General features: G+C 40.1%; 2 protein-coding genes across 2 annotated transcripts; one reads left to right on the top strand and one right to left on the bottom strand.

The window, feature by feature from the left end:
• Positions 1 to 591: 591 nt before the first annotated feature.
• On the top strand, positions 592 to 10,331 carry LOC146369365 (putative polypeptide N-acetylgalactosaminyltransferase 8). The gene is made up of 11 exons (XM_084909816.1): positions 592 to 1,014; positions 1,451 to 1,694; positions 2,614 to 2,780; positions 3,401 to 3,584; positions 3,680 to 3,877; positions 4,336 to 4,450; positions 4,781 to 4,966; positions 5,092 to 5,229; positions 8,756 to 8,851; positions 8,927 to 9,094; positions 10,197 to 10,331. Exons 1-11 carry the CDS (start codon positions 822 to 824, stop codon positions 10,329 to 10,331), a joined length of 1,824 nt encoding a protein of 607 aa, XP_084765942.1. The 5' UTR covers positions 592 to 821.
• A 580-nt stretch (positions 10,332 to 10,911) lies between these two features.
• On the bottom strand, positions 10,912 to 19,984 carry ada2b (adenosine deaminase 2b). Its single transcript, XM_084909817.1, has 10 exons — positions 19,845 to 19,984; positions 19,042 to 19,425; positions 18,196 to 18,415; positions 17,893 to 18,103; positions 17,652 to 17,779; positions 14,474 to 14,564; positions 14,100 to 14,208; positions 13,844 to 14,001; positions 11,727 to 11,929; positions 10,912 to 11,022 (listed from the first exon to the last, which is right to left on the bottom strand). Exons 2-10 carry the CDS (start codon positions 19,340 to 19,342, stop codon positions 10,935 to 10,937), a joined length of 1,509 nt encoding a protein of 502 aa, XP_084765943.1. The 5' UTR covers positions 19,343 to 19,425; positions 19,845 to 19,984; the 3' UTR covers positions 10,912 to 10,934.
• Between the last annotated feature and the right edge of the window lie 89 nt (positions 19,985 to 20,073).

Raw genomic sequence — 20,073 nt, 5'->3', positions numbered from 1 at the left:
AAAATGAATGAAAAAGCAGCCAATGATAATGAAATGAAAATATCCCCTTTTTTTTCTTATTGGATGTGATATTTTTTGACATTGTTGGATAAATCATGGTCACACATAAAGAAATTATAACTCCTTAGATTCCTAACTTGCTTGGCTTTTTGGTATTTTCTTCCTTATAACTTGCAGCAGCGAGCCAGAGGCATAACAGGATACGGGTGAAACACAACACGGATTACTCAAATCCTACCCCCCCCCCATGGGATTTTTTTTGCCATTGATGTGTCCAAATTCCTCAATTTTGAGTTATTTGTTCTGAAATTTTAATTAGTAAGTTGAATTTTTTTGCTATAATAACCTGAAATTTCTAATTATTAATGGCAATTTTTTTTTTTCCTTTCAGTGGTGAAAATGGGCTGCCAAACAGACCAAACCCTAAATACTAACCTTTTTGATGTGTTTTTACTAAACAGGCTGGACTATAGTGTTGCAGTGCCACAAGCAATTCAGTACTACTCTTTCAGTCCTGTTCCCCTTACCTGCAGAGTCCTCCTCTTTTTCTACCCTCCCAGGTAAGTGCAGTTAATAGTACACACCTGCACCTCAGGTGTAACGTAGACAGCAGAGTGGAGAATAATGCATGTCTCCAGCACACACTTCTTTGATATGGAATATGATGTAAATTTCAGGATATCAGATTACAGCTCTCGAGCAAGGGGTGGGGAGTCAAGGAAGCGAGAGCGCACCTGAAGTAAAAGGCAGAGGAAATGTTTTCTCCACCTCTTTTCACTGTGAAGTAGAGGAGTGTACCTAGCATACACAGGAGCACCAGCATGAGAGCAAGCTGGATGAAAGTTTTGCTTACGGTCCTCATTGTGGCCTTCGCATTGCTATACCTCAGCTCTATTAAGAAGGAGGTCCACACTCATTCTGAGAGACTGCAGAGGGTCCATTACAATGACTCCATCAGGGGTCAGGGAATCGTCAAGAGGATGGAAAAGATGGAAGCAGACATCAACAGGCTGCGTGAGTTAAAGGCTCAGTTCGGCAGCTGCTTATGTGTAAAGTCTGTATTTAGAGTTCAGTGAAGAAACAATGAAGGCTAGATCTGTTCATCTGAGGTGTTTCTCATCTGCTACACATGAGAATTTCCAAAACGAAACAATTAAAGTAGCAATTATTTTTTAAATAAAGTGTCAGCTTTTTTGTTTTTTATGTACGGGCCCTTAAGATTTTTAGTTTAAAGTGTAAAACCACAACTCTCATTGGATACATTTAGTTTTTATGCTTGAAAATTAAAAACACCCGCCTGCTTTACTACTAACTTATTGGAGCTTTTCAAGTTGACATTGCTAAAAAGTACCAAACTGCTCTTACCTGACTGTTACTGACTTGGTTTTCACAGACAAAAAAACAAATTAGATGGACAATGCAAACACCATGTGGTCATTTCTGTCCGCAGTCAGTTTAATGAATAAGCTTGAAAAGAGTGCACCAGCAGCTGAGAGGAAGGAAGAGGTGAAGGACAAGAGGAAGATGGTGAGGAAGCTGTACCCCAACTCTGATCTGTTCAAGAAGTGGGGTGACAATCTGTCGGAGGAGGAGCAGAAGGAAGCCGAGCAGTTGTTTCAGAGATATGGATACAACGCCTTCCTCAGTGACAGGCTGCCCCTCAACAGAGAGATTCCCGACACCAGGCCTCCAAGGTGAGTGCAACACACGAATCCGAAAGGACACACACCGAGCTGCTTTTTGTGTGTTTTTGAGATCAATCAGCGACAATGACATTTTATTGTCTTTGTTGTCTTAGCATGAATGCATATGAATTTAGTACATATACACACTCAATGACCACATTATTAGGTACACGATTGCTAATGCAGATATGTAATCGGTCAGTCATTAAGGCATGTATACACGGTCAAGATGATCTTCTGCAATTAATCTTGACCCTGAGGAAAAAAGGTGATTTAACTGATGTTGGCTGTGGCATGTTGTTGGTCTAAGTATCTCAGAAACTGCTGATCTTCTGTGATTTCCTTAAACGACCATCTCTTGGGTTTTCAGAGAATGGTCAGAAAAAGAGAAAATACCCAGTGAGCGCCAATTATCTGGGAGAAAATCCTTTGTTTGGGTAAAAGGTGAGGCTATTTTGAGTGGAAAGCAAGGAAACGGTAACTCAAATAACCACTTGCTACAACCAAAGTATGCAGAAGAGCATCTTTGAAAGCAGAGCATGTTGAACCTTGAGGCAGATGGGCTACAACACCAGAAGACAATATTTGAATGAATTTTGCATCAAGATCAAGAAAGCATGCCTTTCATCAACATTATTAAAATTTAAACAACAGAGGCAACTTCACTATTGATGCTGACCGTGTCCATCTCTTCATGATCACAGCGTACCCGTCTTCTGATGGCTGCTTCCAGCAGCATAACACACCATCAGATCCTGTATGCTGGTTTCTTTAACATGAAAATAAGTTGAAATGGCCTCCACAGTCGCCAGATGTCAATCCAGTAGAGAACTTTGTAATGTGGAGTGAACACTAAGGGATACAATTTCAACTTAAAAACATTTAATTTATTACTTCTTCAGGCTGCCTGCTATTTTTCTGCTCACAGGTGTGCTGTGAAAAATTATTCGAAGGATCTGCCGACCATCAGTGTTGTGTTAATCTATTTGGATGAAGCTCTTTCAATCATTAAAAGAGCCATACGCAGCATCATGGACAAGACACCAGCTCGGCTGCTGCAAGAAATCATCCTGGTGGACGATCACAGCAGCAACGGTGAGTCAGCATGCTTCCAAAATAATTTTCATATCATTTTCAGACTGTGGTGGATATCCTATGTACACAGGGACGGTACTCAGATATCTGACAAATCTGAAACCAAGCGAGAAAGGAAGGCGCTCACCGCAGCTTTAGTTTATACTGCAAATGATGGCAGAAACTACATCCTTTTATTACAGGCAATAAAAGACATCAGTGTAAAATATGAGATGTAGTTTGAGTAGCAAAGGCTGCACTGAAATGGGACACGGTTGCTTGCGTTTGTGGGTTGGAACTGAAAACATATATCAGGGAGTGTAATGTGTAATTGTGATGTTGCTGTGCACTGACAAAAGAACTGATAATCCTAAATAAACACGACCACGTGTGTAGAGTACTCGGAGTAGCAGAGTGGCTTTTACAGGGGTAGTACTCTGTATGTTATTTTTAATTACTATGAGTATGGCAAATAAAAAAGCTTGTTTTATATTCAAAGAAGTGCCAAATCTATCAGCTGATTTGTGAAACAGTCTTTGAATTGTTTTTATTAACGATCAGAAAAAAAGATTGATTGTTAGAGGTATAAGTAGATTTAATCTGCAGCTCATATTGCTGAAACAGTTCTTTATTTTCTGCAGAGGACTTAATGGAGAAGCTGGATGATTACATCAGCTTTATCCATGAGGAACGTCCAGGCCTGGTGAAGAAAGTGCGGCACTCTGAGCAGCTGGGCCTCACCCAGGCCAGATTGTCGGGCTGGAAGGCAGCTGAGGGAGAGGTGATTGCAATCTTAGACGCTCACATAGAAGTCCACGTCCAATGGTTGGTTTAAGATCTGAGTGACTCTTTTCAGAGCTGTGGTGATAATCCTGTAATTGGCCCTCATGTTTCTTTTAAAACTGTTTGTGCGTGTCTAGGGCAGAGCCTTTACTGGCTCGGATTAAGGAGGACCGGACCGTGATACTGACGCCTGTTTTTGACAAAGTCAAATACGATGACCTGACACTGAGTTCCTACAATACTGCATCTCATGGCTTTGACTGGGCAATGTGGTGCATGTACGAGTCCTTCAGACCTGAGTGGTATGCCCTGGATGATGAGACGCAGCCTGGCAAGTAAGAGTCACATTTAAAGACATCACATTTTACGCATGAACTCCCAGCATGTCAGGACAACACAGTGTGGACGTTTCAGACTCTCCGCTGAACCACGGCTTGGAAAGCTATGAAGACTGTACACATGGAGCCAGTGTTGCCCAAACAAATATTCAAGGATAGTTGCAGACAAAATCTTTCACATTAAGCAATCTGCAGAGTGTAACACAGCACCCATGTGGGTGTCTATAGGTTGCACAAAGAGCAGATTTAAGGTTTTTGCTGCTAGAATGAAAGCAGAACACCCTTGATCACACATCCTTTGTTTTTTGTTTTTTTTAATCCTTGGTTGCTTTGGTGTTTCAGGCTTTGCGGTCATAATTCTTTATAATTAGGTTTGCTTTGCTCTCTTAGTTTGAGTGCTGTATGGTAAGATTTTTTGTTTATTCAGTTTTTCCTTTGTTAAACGGTGTCACCAGGAGCCCCTCAGTCATGGGGATACTTGTGGCTGATCACAAGTTCTTTGGAGAGATTGGAAGCCTTGATGGTGGAATGAAAATATACGGTGGGGAAAATGTGGAGCTGGGCATCCGGGTAAGTAAACTGACTGATCAAGTCCTACTGGAGACTTGGAGATTTGAAATATGTTAGTCTACCTACCTTTTATTTAGCCCCACCATATGTGCCTTTACACACTTCTTTTTGCAACCAGGCTCTGTGGCTTTAGGTGGTTTGCAACGTTATGGTTCCTAAATGCTTCCACTTTGTAATAATACCACTTGGATCTAAAGTCTTATACAAATAAATTTATTATTGACTCCAATATAACTTTATTTGGTTATATTTGTGATCAGTTTTAATGGGTAATCTTTTTATATTAGTTGCATTAAAAGCCTCCAAACCTACTTTTATATGTTTTCACAGGTGTGGCTGTGTGGAGGAAGCATTGAAGTTGTGCCTTGCTCTAAAATTGCCCACATTGAACGAGCAGTAAAGCCTTACCTCCCAGACTTGAGTGTCATGATGAAGCGTAATGCACTGAGGGTAGCAGAGGTGTGGCTAGATGAATACAAATACAATGTCAACATTGCTTGGAATCTTCCCCTTGAGGTTAGAAGAGAGGGCACCTTCCGAGTTGCATTTAAGATCCAAATTGCACAGTTGTGTGCTCTGCAGGTTGAGTAATGGTGCGAGCACTCAAACATGTCTCTGTGGTCCTATTGTTTTTCCTACAGAACCATGGGATAGACATCGGAGATGTGTCGGAGAGAAAGAAGCTCAGAGAGAGGCTTAATTGTAAGCCCTTTAAGTGGTATTTAGACAATGTTTATCCCAAGCTGGACCCCCTGCATGACCTGCTCAGTTATGGAGCTGTAAGTCAAAAATAACTGTTTTGTCGGAATACATATGAGAGGTTAGATATTAAAGTGTGACCATAAAGTCTTTTTAACTCTTTAATTCTCATTAATTATATTTAAAGGGCCTCTCTGTGGAATGTTTTTAATGCTTTTCAAGGGTTCCCCCCTATAAACGTATTACAGCTTTAAAATTTTCAAAATGAGACCTTCCTCAAGTTCTGAGGTTGCCTCCAATGTCCTACATGTGGACTTTTTTTTTTTTTTTATGTAAAGGTTGTATGATGGATTCTCTGCAAAAACAAATTGGTGTGATTTATGTGATGTTTATTCTCCTAAATCACAGGCTTAAAGGCCTCTTTTCTGCTGCCCCATAATATCACCCCCCCAAAAAACAGATAACAATATTTGTGAGTCAAATTTAGCCACTTACTTGCTATGTTGGATTGTAGCAAAAGAACTGACCAGGGGTCCGTTCTTCGTACCTCGCTAAGTAAGTTAGCTGGATTTGATTGTTGACGATTTCGCGTGATCTTGGATCGTTCGGTTCTCCGAAGCTCATCCGGGACTTGCTGTCATAGCAACAGATCCGTAAGCGTAAACCTGCTTGGGAGCAGGCTTACTTTATGTAAACAGGATTAGATCGCGGCCACTCAGGTATGTCCGCTTCATTTATACGAAAGCAACAGCGATATTTTTCCACTGTTTTTCCATAAATAAATATTATCAATGTAACTAAAGATAATGCAGTATTTGATTCTTTTATTGATTTCATACAGATACATACAGGTCATTTCCTAAAAAAAGGGAAATGTACTATTAATCATTCTATATCATGTATTTGATTATTTCAGATGTAATTCATATTTTAGAGTAGTAATAGTAAATTACTTCGTGTAATCAAGATGAGAGACCACGGCTATAAAAGCGAAGGTGGATTTGGGAAGTCTGTCGCAGCCATGTCCTGTCCGTTTGTACGCGAGCAACCCATTGCGGAAGGTGCAAGATTGATAAGGAGAGTTTTCAGAATTCAGCGTATATTGCGGGATAGACAGGATCCTTTAGCTCAGCGCGACAGTGTGCTCATAGAGAGATATCGATTTTCCCGTGAGGGTATTATTTACTTAACCAACTTGTTGACGAGGGGGTGCAGGACCACCACCTGTCTTTTTTTGCTCTGCCCTTTTCTTGGTTGCTGTTATAAACAAACAAACAGATTATTTCAGGGTCTCTTTTCAAGAGACTAAAAGCAATATAAGTGATAAATATTACCATTCTGTAGAATATTCTTATATTTCACTTTTACTTGTTCCCATGTTCTAGTGGGTCCTGTTGTGGCTCTAATGTGAAAGAGGATATAATGTAATATAATATAATATGATATAATGTAATATAATAAATTTACCCTACCGTCTACTAGTGTTGGCCAGAGGGGCCGATGGCGCGATATGGCAGCCTCGCTTCTGTCAGTCTGCCCCAGGGCAGCTGTGGCTACAACTGTAGCTGCCTCCACCAGTGTGTGAATGTGAGAGTGAATGAATAGTGGCATTGTAAAGCGCTATATAAATCCAATCCATTATTATTGTTATTATTATTATTATTAAATTACTTACGAGTTTAATTTGTCAGCAACTTTCTGCCAGCCCTCTCTCCTTGCTTTTGCAGCCTTTGCAGTGTTCCCTTGCGTTTTAATTAAACTCTGAAACTCCTGAAATCCCTCAATCAAGAGTTCTTGCTCTGCTGCCGAAAAATACTGAGCGCGCTCCTTCGACATTTTCGCCGACCAATCAAAGGGTTGCCGATCAATGTTTCTACTATCGATGCGTAGCCCCTTTTAAGCCACCCAGTGATCTCACATTACTTCATCCAGCTGTGCTAATCGTCAACAACAGGTGTGTTCGGAGAACCGGAATAGCGAGCTCAAAGTTGGCGCGATGATTTGATCTTGGATGTGTCATTTGATCTTGGATGTAGTAAGCGAAGTACGAAGAACGGACCCCAGGACTGTCTTCTTTTAGCTATTTTGCTAGTGATAGACTGTGCAACATATTGTCGTGAGTGGTTGAGGTTAGCTGGGCCTCCAGTGGTGTAGTGGTTAACACATTTGTTTTTGCTGGTTTGTCTCAGCTGGAGAGACATGTCGTCTCCAGGGTTGTATTAGGGAGTCTATCAAATATGTGGCCAAATTTGACAACAGAAGCCAAAAGTAGTTTAGATACAAACTCTTTGTCATACCTTTAAATTTATTTCCCTAGACTGCATATAAAAGATGGATGTAGTTATTGTGATGGTTGCGAGGTTCTGTTATAAAACCTCGACATGAGCAGTTTTGTTATCGCCATCTTTGTGTTAGGGTGGTAACAGTAAAGTAGACAGGACTTGAAACTTGTGACTGAGACCATAAACGTGTTTACTGAGGTCACAGAGTGAAGGAGCCAGTTTTCAAACTCAGAAGCAAAATCCATCTTTTTTATACAGTCTGTGATTGAGGTCGCTTGCTAATAATACTAACTTCATAGCAATGAAAATGCTACATAGATAGTCTAAAATGGTTCCAGCACACTATTAATCATGATCTATGGTGGTATTTGTAGCCATAAATAAATTATTTAACATTACAAAGTTAATTTTTAGTTAATATTTAATTGAGGATGATGCAAGGCAAGCTTCTCTGCCTTGTCAAGTCAGCTTTGTTGGCTTTACAAAATGACTCAGGCTTATGCGCTGGCCTCTAAGGAGTCATATGTGACATAAAATGCTTACAAGATGCTGCAGCAAGTTCAAATTCACACACATGTTAGTCCCTATTACACAATGAAGATCAGCACACAACATGGGCAGACGTCACCAGCAGCAAAGAACCTTTAAGCAGCTTTTGTTTTTTTTACGCTTATCATATTATTTTTTTATTTGAAGACTTTCATGGCGATACATCAAGGTGTCTCATGGTTACAATAGATTCATTTACTGGAGAATATTATGTACTCTTACTTTGTTTTTATGCAGGGTGTGTTTCATAGTGAGAGCATCTGTAAAGCAAACTTTCCATGAATGCTCTCAAGGAACTCCCTCTTGGTGGTGCTTCTGCTAATATTTAATTGCACTGAATCTTGGTACATTGGCATTGCAGTATTAGCAAACTCCCCTTTCCCACCTTTTCTAATTGAGAATTAATTTAAAGTTAGAGTTTTGTTTTTGTTCCAGAGTCAGTTTACTCATTTACTTAAAAGAAATACAGTATTTTTATTGTAGTTTAGAAAAGATATTACAATACAAACACAATACTTCATGTTATAATTTGCCTCTTAATCCTTGTTTGGTTGGTGAATTTGGCCTCACTGACAAATACTTTCTGTTAGTTTTGCAAACTCATAATGTCATTTCAGTTTGCATCTTTTTTATTTTTATATCAGTTAACTAAATGTGTTTCTTCACCTGGTTTCTTTAACTTTTACTAATAATAGTGTCTGGATTTGTCTGCTGGATACACATTGTGCTCTTTCTAATGAAAGCTGCTCCAGTTTATTTGTGCTTTTGTTGGCAGATGATAAATGATCTGAAGCCAGAACTCTGTGTTGACCAAGGCCCGATGCCAGGAAACACACCCATCTTGTATGGATGCCACTTCTATTCGACTCAAGTATGTTTAGATATTCAATGCTTGCAAACAGGTGGTGATTTTGTTTTTGTAGGTAATTGTTGTTCTTTGATTTAGCACTGTTTTTATCGCTCTGATGGACAACTCTACATTGGCGGGATCAAATCTCATAAGTACAACAGCAACCGCTGTCTAGTGGACCCTTTCAGTGGACTCTACCCGGGGCTGTATGACTGCAAAATAGCCAAACAGAAAGACTTTCACATGCTGTGGGATTTTAAACAGGTAAATATTTCAGTTTTTAAATATAGACTCAGTCAAACCTGAGGGAAGTTGCCACCCGACCCACTCTGAATCAGCTGATTTTTTTTTTTAAAAAGCTTTTAAGCTCGTCCAGCCAAAGGATGCCACACTAGGCATAAGCTCAACTAATGAAACTTGGTCACCCAGTAGGTGATGGTTTGCAGTTTTTTTTTTTTGTTTTTTTTTAACATGTTCATTGTGGTCCTCAGTTGCTCCCAAACACATTTAAAAAAACAAAAACAAAACTTCACCCTCTGAGAAATAAAACAAGTCTGTAAAATATTAATTAAGAATGCTTACAGTGCTGTGAGGCATCTAAATTCTTTGTTGGAGTCAACTAAATATCACGAGATTATAGCAGATTACTGGTAAATGGAGGAGGTCTCAGGGCAGAGAGGTCTGGGTGTCTCGGAGCAGACACATCCATACATCCAGTCAGGTGGGTGTATGGATCATCATATTCAGTGATACTGATGATCAATAGAGAAGTTTTTGCAGTTGATGTAAAATTAATTTGATGGTAGTCTGTTAACTTAGCTTAAATATGTTTTTCAGTCCTGAAAATCTTAGTTGGCTATCGGATATTCTTACGAAATATCATAAACGTTGGGGGAAAAAAAAACCTAATTTCAACCAAGTATTAGACTTTGAGGGCCTGTACTGCAGACAATTTTCAAAGCATGAAGGTAAATTATAGTATTATTAGCAATAACCTTGTGTTTATGTAGCACTTTTCTACTCTGCCTGAGCACTCGAAGTACTTTATACAACATGCCTCATTCACCCAGTCACACAGCACTTTTTCTATGCTTAAGTGCTTTCTATCTAACATTCACACTGATGGATGTATTCGAGAACCATTTGGGGTTGGTTCTGTACCTTCCCTAAGGATACTTTGGCATGCAGACTGGAGCAGCCAGGGCTCGAACCACCACCCTGCTGAGCTACAGCCTCGCAAATATGGTGACGTTATTGTATAAATTAAAAAAAAATAAAATAAAATCAGCCTAATCTGAGGTCACATGGAAGCCAGTCACAAATGTCTGGAGAAGAAAAGGAGACAATAAAATGTGTTTATTTGCAGGGAGGACCGATCCAGAACAGAAAAACAAAGCGATGTCTAGAAATTGCGAAGGATGACGTTGGCTTTTACCAACTCGTCGTCCAGCAGTGCACCGGTCAGAGCTGGAATATACAAAATCTCATCAAAGACCACTAAGAGACTGCTGGGCAGGTCTCAGAAGATAATGAGCTGTTTATTGCACAAAAAGAACCTTGTGTCAAAGAAAGCTCTTTAGTTGTCTTTCGTTACATCATTATTTAAAAAAGAAACAAGGTTTCTGAAGTGAGTCACTGAAAAAGTGAAACATTTTTTCTTCTACTTTTTGTATTTAAATTAGATGTATGTATGTCTATACGTATGTATGTGCATCAACTACAAAGAAACATTTTTCTTGTTTGTTTTGAATAGAGAAATTTCCTTGTGAACAGTTGCCCTGTACATGTTTGGTATTATGAAGACAAAAGACTAGCTGTGCATGACAAACTTGACCAAATCTCCCCCCCACTGTCAGCTGGTCTCTTGTAAAGCTTCTTTGTGATCGCTCAAGGGGTGAAAAAGCTACTAAGACACTTACAGTACCAACCTGCCAATGCCGTCAAACTGTTAGTCTTACTGTTAACAGAGACTCCAATAGCCTTAATCTTTTTTTTTTTTTTTTATTAATAAAGTCTGCTAAAGGCCTATGAATATTTACCTTAGTGATATTACAAACATTCAGTCATTCATTCAAGTCAGTCAGGATCTAATATCACTCGGCTGTTATGAGTTGGCAGAAATGAAGGCGTCCCACTTTTTCTGCCACATGGCACGACCTGAATCCTTCAGATGAGCTGGGAGTGAGCTGTACCTGCAGGCAGAAGAAGAAATATTTAATGAGAAGAAACATACTGCAACAGGGCTTAAAAGCTTAAAATCAAAGGTTTTCTTAATATTAATATAAACATTCATGTTTTTTTTAATGTGAAAATCATCTTGGAGAGATTTAAAAGTTGCTTCAAAAATGCAATTCCAACATGAACATGAACATTACTGTTGTCCTGACAAATAAATAAGGACATTATCTGAACGCTTGGCTCAATTTTATTTTATTTTTTTTAATTTTACTAAACATGAGTAACTCTGTGTTAGCATAGTGCTGAACATCATATTGGAGGATACTGTTACTGATAGCATGAGTTTAGTCATCCTTGTGCACTTAAAAACTGGTATGCTCGTAATGCTGACTTTAACTAATTATATCTACATTTTCTAAGGAAAATGTTAAATTTAATGGAATCTGGTCAGATGAAATGTACTTTATTTAAATAAATAAACCTTTGATTTGATATATTTCCAGTGCATTCCTGAGAATTGTTCTTCATGTTTATTGAGAGGTGAGAATCATTGAGTGTATGTTGGACTGAAATTCATTCATTTGTATAATTTAATTCATGCTCATTCAAAGATAGTATGATGAAAACTGGCTGTTGGCCACCACATTTTGAGCCCATCTTGTTTTCTTTGAAGGCTTAACGTTAAAACATGAAAGAAATAAAGTGAAATTATTCTGACGTGATGGAGTTTGCAGCCAGTTCTTTGAGCGTGCCCAGGTTTGCTTTCAACCCTCCGATGCCCACGAATGCTTGATAGAAGTCATAGGAGAGGCCTGTGGTGCCAAACAGGGACGGGTCATCGGCACTGATGACCATCGGGTGACCCTCTGACATCAGCACAGTAGCAGGGTGGTTCCTGAGGTCTGAAACCAGCTTCAGCACCTGCAGGTCAGAGGTGAAACAAACTCAGGTAAGTTATGTATAAACACATGTACATACTGTGTGTATTTTATGATGGCAGTGCTAACAGGTCATTAATGTGACGCGTATATTTCTGTTCACTTTTATTTAAAATAATGTCATCAATTCCTGACTTTTAGGCATTTAATCTTTAAGCTTCTTCTAAAACACCTGCTAGATTTAGATAATCTTACAATTTTAAATCATGTTAATTTAATCGACATTTCTTGCCATTGTACCAGCTGACTTTTAGTGGTTGCAGTTTAAATTTCAATTTAATCAGGCTTAACGGTTGACGCCGGTATTACCTTTTGTCTTTGGTAGCAAGATATAATTTATAAATTAAAGATTTTTATGACAAGTTAACATTTTTCTTAGTTTTACGTTTGTTCTTGACTTGGAAAGTTTATCAACCTACGTATGAGATGAGTTGTTTTTAACCATATTTCAGAAAGTGCTACAAAACTACTACCAAAGACCATACTGATGACTCATCCTGGAGGCCACAAAAGAACACAGAACAACATCTAAAGAACTGCAGACCTCACTCTCCTCAGTTAAGGTCAGGTAACCAGCAAGTCCACGTCTAAATGTCAACAAAAAAAAAAACCATTGTGAAGGATTTGGAGTGGCCTAGTCAAAGTCCGGACTTAATACGATTGAGGGGCTTTGGCATGATCATAAACCCTCCAGTGTGGCTGAATTAAAGCAATTCTGCAAAGAAGAGTGAGCCAACATTCCTCCACAGCCATGTAAAAACACTCTTGTCAGTTATCGCAAACACTTGATTGCAGTTCTTGGTGCCAAAGGAGACACAACAAGTTATTAGGTTTCGGGGTAATTGGATAACTTTTCTCTTAATAAATGAAATCATCATTGAAAAGATATTTAGAATTTACTTAGGTTATTTTTGTCTAATATTTAAAAGTGTGACAAATATGCAAAAAGGGGGCAAATGCTTTTTCACAGCCCTCTACAGGTATATCACCTTGCATTGCCCATAACATTAAAGGTGGTCTCTTCTTAAAGTTAGATTGTTTTATAGAGTGTTAATCCTACATCACGAAGAAGCTACAAATCACAGCAACGTCTTCTGCTCTGGTAGCTTTAAAGGTATTCAGCGCAACACAGTCAAGCTGTGGGTCGGAGGTTGTGTCATCCAAATATTTCTGTGAAGGTTCTCAGTCATCCAGGTCATCGTAGTCTAAGGAGCTTGGAAAGAAAAGCGTCTGGACCTCTTTAAGTTGCTTGAAGACGTTTCACCTCTCATCCGAGAAGCTTCTTCAGTTCTAAGGGTCAAATGGTGGAGAGTCCCAGATTTAAACCCTGTGGGAGTTTCCCCCCAAAGAGGGAACAAAGGACCCCCTGATGATCCTCGACCTAATCACATGAGCCAAGGTGTGAAAACGGGTGTGGGTCACAACCAGCCAGGGTTTCGGGTGAGCTCATTGTGAAACCTGGCCCCACCCTATCATGTGGTTTGCTGAGGTCAGATGGCCCAGGATATGAGTGGGCGTTAAGGCACCTGGGAAGGGATCTCAAAACTGGATTATATATGGCAGACAGCCTCGTAAACCACCGCCTCAGGAAACCACATGATAGGTGGGGCCAGGTTTCACAATGAGCTCACCCGAAACCCTGGCTGATTGTGACCCACACCCGTTTTCACACCTTGGCTCAGGCGATTAGGTTGAGGATCATCAGGGGGTCCTTTGTTCCCTCTTTGGGGGGAAACTCCCACTGGGTTTAAATCTGGGACTCTCCACCATTTGACCCTTAGAACTGAAGAAGCTTCTCGGATGAGAAGTGAAACGTCTTCAAGCAACTTAAAAAAGTCCAGACGCTTTTCTTTCCAAGCTCCTTAGACTGTCATCCAAATAGTAGTAATGAGCTTACCTGGTTTGAGATGGGACAAAGCTCCACAGCCACATTTCTTTTCCTAGAAAGTTCTTTGGCAAGCGGATGGTGCGCTAAAGCGTAGCCGTGGCCAATGCGCATGGTGTTGAATAGAAGGGCATCAAGAATATTTTGATCTGTGTCTGTGCCTTCGTCATCTGTACACATATACAAATACAGCGTACAGTACATTTCAAAAGAATTTTTCTAATTTTACTCACGGTATAATGAGCTTTATGCTTTTTGATCCCCCCACCTGTCTCCCCTGCATGAAAGAAGTACGGCAATCTGACACCAAGTTCAGCTGGCAGAGAGAGGGCCTCTCTGAAGAACCAAAGACTCTTCCCGCTGTCCTCCCGTCCAACCTGCAAACCATAAGGTTAACTAGTAATGCTATGCTAGGGTACACCCTGCAAGAGCTGACAGTCAGTCGTATGAAGAGAGACAGAAAGCCATTCATGCTCATATCTAAGGTGAATTAGGAGTTAACTTGAATTTCTTACAAGAAGAGCAGAAAAGTCACACAGACATGTAAACTCCACACCAAATGGTCCCCAATAAGCAGATAAATGATCTCTGGACTCAGAGCTTATAAGAAGTTGAGGCTAAAGTACACGGGTCACTTCTTACCATGTCAAATCCTGCAACGACATCTGGGAAGTCCTTTTGCAGCTGAATGGCCTCTTTTACAGCAGCTTTGACCTCAGATATACTCAAAGCTCTGAAGAAAGGAACAACAGACATAGATAACAGTACTTTCTAAGACTCAGAAACAACTAAATGTTTAATTTTACATCAAGATATAGAAGTTAAGATGCCTGCCTGAGAAAAATCGGTTTCCAATGTTGAAAACCGGTGATAAACCTTATCAGCATTTAAGCGCAGGTTTTCCTAACAGAACTGTCCAGGAAAATAAACGGGGAACTTACGAGTAGATGGTCATAGCCGCTTACTCTAGTGGTACTTCAAGGCGCATGCTGAATCTAAACCAGTAAAATTAAGACACATGCACATTTTAAGATTAAATTAAATGGTTATTTTAAAGTAAAATTTGACCTAAAATGAATGTCTTAATAAAATTTTGTGGCAGTTGGTGCTATATTGAAAAAACAAAGTCAAGGTATCACCAAATCAGGAATCAGGTTTAATCCTTTTGGAGCCCCTGAGTATCTGTACAAAGTTTAATATGTATATTTCAGTTTAAAAAAAAAAAAATTCAAAATCAACTTCACAGATGTTAGGATATCAGTCATGCTATCAAACTTGTCTCAGTGACTTCAGATTGCTCCCAAACTTTTCATCCCTAAATTGTAACGTGCCTTCTGTCGGATTAACACAACATCAGGATTTAACAGGACTCCATCACAGCTGCAGAAATCATTATACGTCCCTTTTTCATGTGTTTGGATTTATCAAATGAATGGACTGTCCCGTTCATAACTGGACTTTGTCGCTGCTTCCTTTGCAAGAAAACAGGAAGCCGAATGATTCGAGATAATATATTGAATTATCATTTAATTATTTTCCAAACTGGAACACAGTTCGACTTAAAGTAGAGCTTGGAGATCACAACATCTTGCCCCCATTTTATTTAACACGAGTTTGGTGACTGAAAAGAAGAAATGTGCTGCCAGCGGTTGGAAGTAAGTGGTGGGAAGTAATTTGGAGGTACATACATTGGTTACAAGGCTATTATCTAATAAGTTATTCATCTTTTCATGCCTAAAGATGAATAAAAATACTTAAGAAAAAATCCTGATTGAGGTTGTCATAATTCATGCATGAAAGGGTTAAGTAAAACTACATTTCCAGTGGAGTTACTTGAAAACCACTGAATTCTTTACATTTAACTGAAGACAGTTTAAAAAAAAAAACCCACACACAATATTTCAAAGAAAACATTATGTTGCAAAATCAAAGCTAATTTTGAACTTCATTCCACGAGACAGGGTCCAAAAAAAGACCCTGGACAAGTTACATAATGGTAAAACATATGCACATAAAAGAGCTAGTGTGCTGTCTCACAACTCATGAGGGTAATTAGTAGCATAACTGTCTCTAAAAAGACTCATAGCTCCTTATCTCACTAGTTAAAAAGGAAAGGGGAGGGGTTCACCACTTGAAAAAGACTAGTAAAAGACTAAATGATCAAATATTCCAGTTGGAAAAAAAATAAAAATAGTGTAAATATTATTAAAAGATTTAGAGAATCCAGAGAAATCTCTATATACAACGGATAAGGCCGAAAGCCTATCCTTGTCTCTCTGGGGGTAGTGTATCAACAACACTCATCACTGCTTCCACTGATCCAAAAGTCTATGATACAAGAAAAAGAAAACATTTATGAACAACATCCATAAACACCGCTGCCTTGTTTGAGCCCATGCTAATTTTAGATGGGCTAAAGGGGTGTAAAAACTGTGCTGCAGTCTGGATAATCTGAGCTTTTTTGGAAATCACAAATGTGGCATCATCTGGGCTGAAGAGGAAATGAACCATCTAACTACATATCACTGTGGACCTAAAAAGCCTGCACTTTTGATAATTTTTTTTTTGTTTTACGTGTAATCCAACAGCATGCCACCAAGTCCAGGTTTGTAAATCTGCCTTAGCATCTTCTTTTGTCACACCAGTTACTGGCCTGGGAGCTCCAAGTTCAACATCCTTTGTCTAATATATCCACTCCTCTGCACACGTCCAAGCCATCTCAGCCTAACCTTCTAACTTTGTCTCTAAACCACTGAGCTGTCCCTCTAATGTACTTTAATCTTTTCCATCCTCGTCACTCCCAATGAAAATTGCCTCATTCAGCTTGGTTTCCTGTCTCCTGTTTGCTACTTCCCTTTCACTATTACTTCTATTCTTCTCACACTCTTTTAAACCTCTAATCGCATAGCTGACTTCAGGTATATGAACTAATCCACCTTCACTACATCTATGCCTTGTTCGCCTTCCACCTGTCTCACTGACTTTCATTCCTCTTCTTTGCAGTGCATACCTGCACCTCTCCAGGGTCTCTTCAAACTGTTCCCTACTGTCAAAACAGAGCACAATGTCATCTGGAAACAATCTCTCTCCAACCTTGAATATCTGTCACTCCTGAGTTCCTCATACAGTGTCACAGGTCCTCTCTTGGCTCTCATCATCTGCTTTCTCTACACCCACAAAGAAACAGTGAAGTGCTGTCTGACCTTCAGCCTGCACTTCTGCATCAACACTCCAAGCGTCCGTAGTGCTCTTACTCAGGGTGAAGCCATACTGCTGCTCACTGATCGTCTTTTCTTAACCCAGCTTCAACAGTTCTAGCGGGATAAAGCTTTTACAATACCAAACATTTATCCCTGTATTCAGTTCAATTCACTTTTCTTTATCTAGCACCAAATGACAACAGCCTGCCTCAAGGTTCTTTATTTTGTAAGATGAAGACCCTGAAATAATATAGAGACACCCCCAACAATCAATTGAGCCTCTATGAGTAATCTACGGAAGAGGATTAGGGCCACTGGAAAAAAAAAAGTGGGCACGTCTTTTTTTTTCTTCTTTTCCAGAATTCTGAGCTTAAAGTCAGAATTCTGACTTTAATCTCAGAATTCTGACTTTAAGAAGAAAAAAAAAGTCATGCCCACTTTTTTTTTCCCCCAGTGGCCCTAATCCTCTTCCGTAGCAATCACTGGGTGACAATAGGAAGGAAAAACTCTTTAACAGGAAGATACCTCTGGCAGGACCAGGTTCAGGGACAGGCAGCCCAGATTGGGGGTCAAGGGAGGAAAACGGGACACAGAAAAGCCCTCTCTATGAAATATTTTACCTGTGGACAGAAATTATGATACGAGCCCCGAGAAAGTCTGGATGGTCTCCAATAAATTTCTTTGTAACTTCTTGAAATGTTTTCAGAGTCCAGAACTTATCGTGAATAGTTCCATCGAGCTCGTATGTCTGCAACACAGAAAGGTTTCAGTTAGAAATGCAGAAATGTCGGATATACCGCTGCTGTAGCTGTTTAGCACAGGCTGACGCTGCAAGGATCAGGTGTAAACAAACAAACAAACCCTTGAGAGACCGCTCCTCAGTTCCAGATACAGGATGTTGTCGCGGTGAAGCTCCTCTAGGCCTTTATAAAAATAATCCTTCAGGACTGGAGCATGGGTGACTAAGCCCGCAGATGCGATGAAGGCTTTCTCAAACTTCCCCCACACAACGTCTTGGCTTGGGTATTGACCATCTGGATCCTCGGTGAACAGAGTGAGGTGCTGCATTAAACTGTAAACCACCCAAAAACGACCTTTCAGTGTTAAGTTCTCCCACTACAGCTTGACTTTACATGTTCAGGAGAGGGTTAGAGGTTAACTAACCTGTTATCAAAGCCAGTAGGATCTCCTATTTTGGCTCTCAAGGTCTCGAGCAGTTGCCAGTAGAAGCAGTCCCAGCGTGGGAAGGGCTGGCGAGCTGAGAACTGGAAGCGGACCGAGTTGTCCCAAGTGAAGCAGATGTAGCAGTTAGGTCTGTAGGTGACGTTTTTCACCAGCCACTCAACACTGACCAGAGAGGAGCTGTGGATGTGGAGGGCTGCGCCTGTCACCCAAACAGCAAGATGTAACCTCAAACTTGGACAAATACTGAAAGTAATCATTGATGACTTGTAAGACAGGCCCTAGGGTTCAGGAATATTAAAGGCCTCCCACACCTGATAAATCTAAGAAAAACTAAACAACCTCACAGTTTCTAGGGATTTTGTTTAATATTTTTCAGTCTCTGTCTGCTCATCTTTGCTTTTCTGAAAACATCTAGTGGATTAGACATCAAGCACCACATCTGCATTCCTCTTAATTTTTTCCCCAAATCATATTTTTTTTCTCTCCATTGCTAATACATACAGCTTTTACAGCACACTACAGTATATGAAACATCAGAGAAAGCAGCCTGGGCGTGCTGCGCAGCTGTGACGTAAAGGAGACCAGAAATATGACTTTTGAGAATTGCTGCAGTGCTTTACCTTTTATTCTTTGTCTGCCAAAATCTAATCACTTTATCCTTGAGTCCACATTTAGGATTAACCTGAGGTCACAATGACCATGACCTTTATATGCCAAAATGAACAATAACAGCATTAGGTTTGGTTGGGTCCCCTTGACCTTCTAAGCTCCTGCATCTGTTTCTGGTGGACCAATGCAGCAGGCCAGACAAAGCTTTAACATCACCTTTAGGCATCTTTTGCAGCAGTTTGAAGACTGGGCTCTTCTCAATGAGAGGTTTTGCTTTGAAGAAATGCAAAGCAGGAGGAAAAGGTGTGGCAGACATCTCTTGCTCCTTCAATCGATGGAGGTAAGCGTCCAGCTTCTGCTCGGCCGCTGTCAGCACCACTTGTCCTCCCGTTTGCCTGGATGCCTCCTGACGCATCAGCAGGTCCCTCTGAGCGGGGTCAGGCATCCCTTCAGTCACCCTCACAAACCACAGAAGGGGCACATAAGTGACCACAGCCCAGAGGAATGAGATCACCATGTCCTTGTGTGCCACCGGAGGGTGCTGTATCCCTACTAGAACAACATGTTCTCACTCTTGAAAGGAGCAGGCTGTATTTGGTGCTGGAAATGAGAAGATACTCCATGAAAGACACGAATACTGTCATTAAAGGAGAAGTTTTTGTAGCTTTGATAGTAACTGAATCAATTTCAAGCTTGTTACAAGTTCTTTAGGATTATAACATGCTCACACAGTGCTGACAGATTCTAGGGTGAAGCCGCACTCAACTGATTTATTTTGAGACATGCTCAATAATCCAGGTAAGCAAATCCCAGAAAATTGATTATGTTAATCCTGATGCTGAGAACGCTGTATCCAGATGAACAAATTCAACTTTCTAGCATAACCGTTTTACTTTCTGGACCACATTTATTGTGCATAAGAGGTAACAAAAGTAGCACACAGCTCTCGGTAACAGTGACAAATGAAGACAAATCTTAAAAGGCAAATCTAACTCCTTTAAAAACAAGACCATACTTACAAGAACAGCAAGAAGCAGTGTCTTGTGTCTCTCTCCACCGTCTCCTTAAATGCTCGGCTTGTTTTCCGCAAGAAACTCTTGAATGTCAGGAAAAATACTCGGAGCCACCGGATAATTGGGACATTTTTGTCTGACTAATACCATGTGATAAACTAATGAATGAAGCATGAATGGCCAGTGTTGCAAAATAAATGGGAAAGACTGGAGATCATTCAGCTACGAGAACAAT

Source organism: Perissodus microlepis, chromosome 17 (genome assembly GCF_051167445.1).
Source record: "Perissodus microlepis isolate ML-2025 ecotype Zambia chromosome 17, ASM5116744v1, whole genome shotgun sequence".
Classification (NCBI taxonomy): domain Eukaryota; kingdom Metazoa; phylum Chordata; class Actinopteri; order Cichliformes; family Cichlidae; genus Perissodus; species Perissodus microlepis.
Note: the sequence above shows the minus strand (reverse complement) of the source record. Positions and strands in the feature narration are given on the sequence as shown.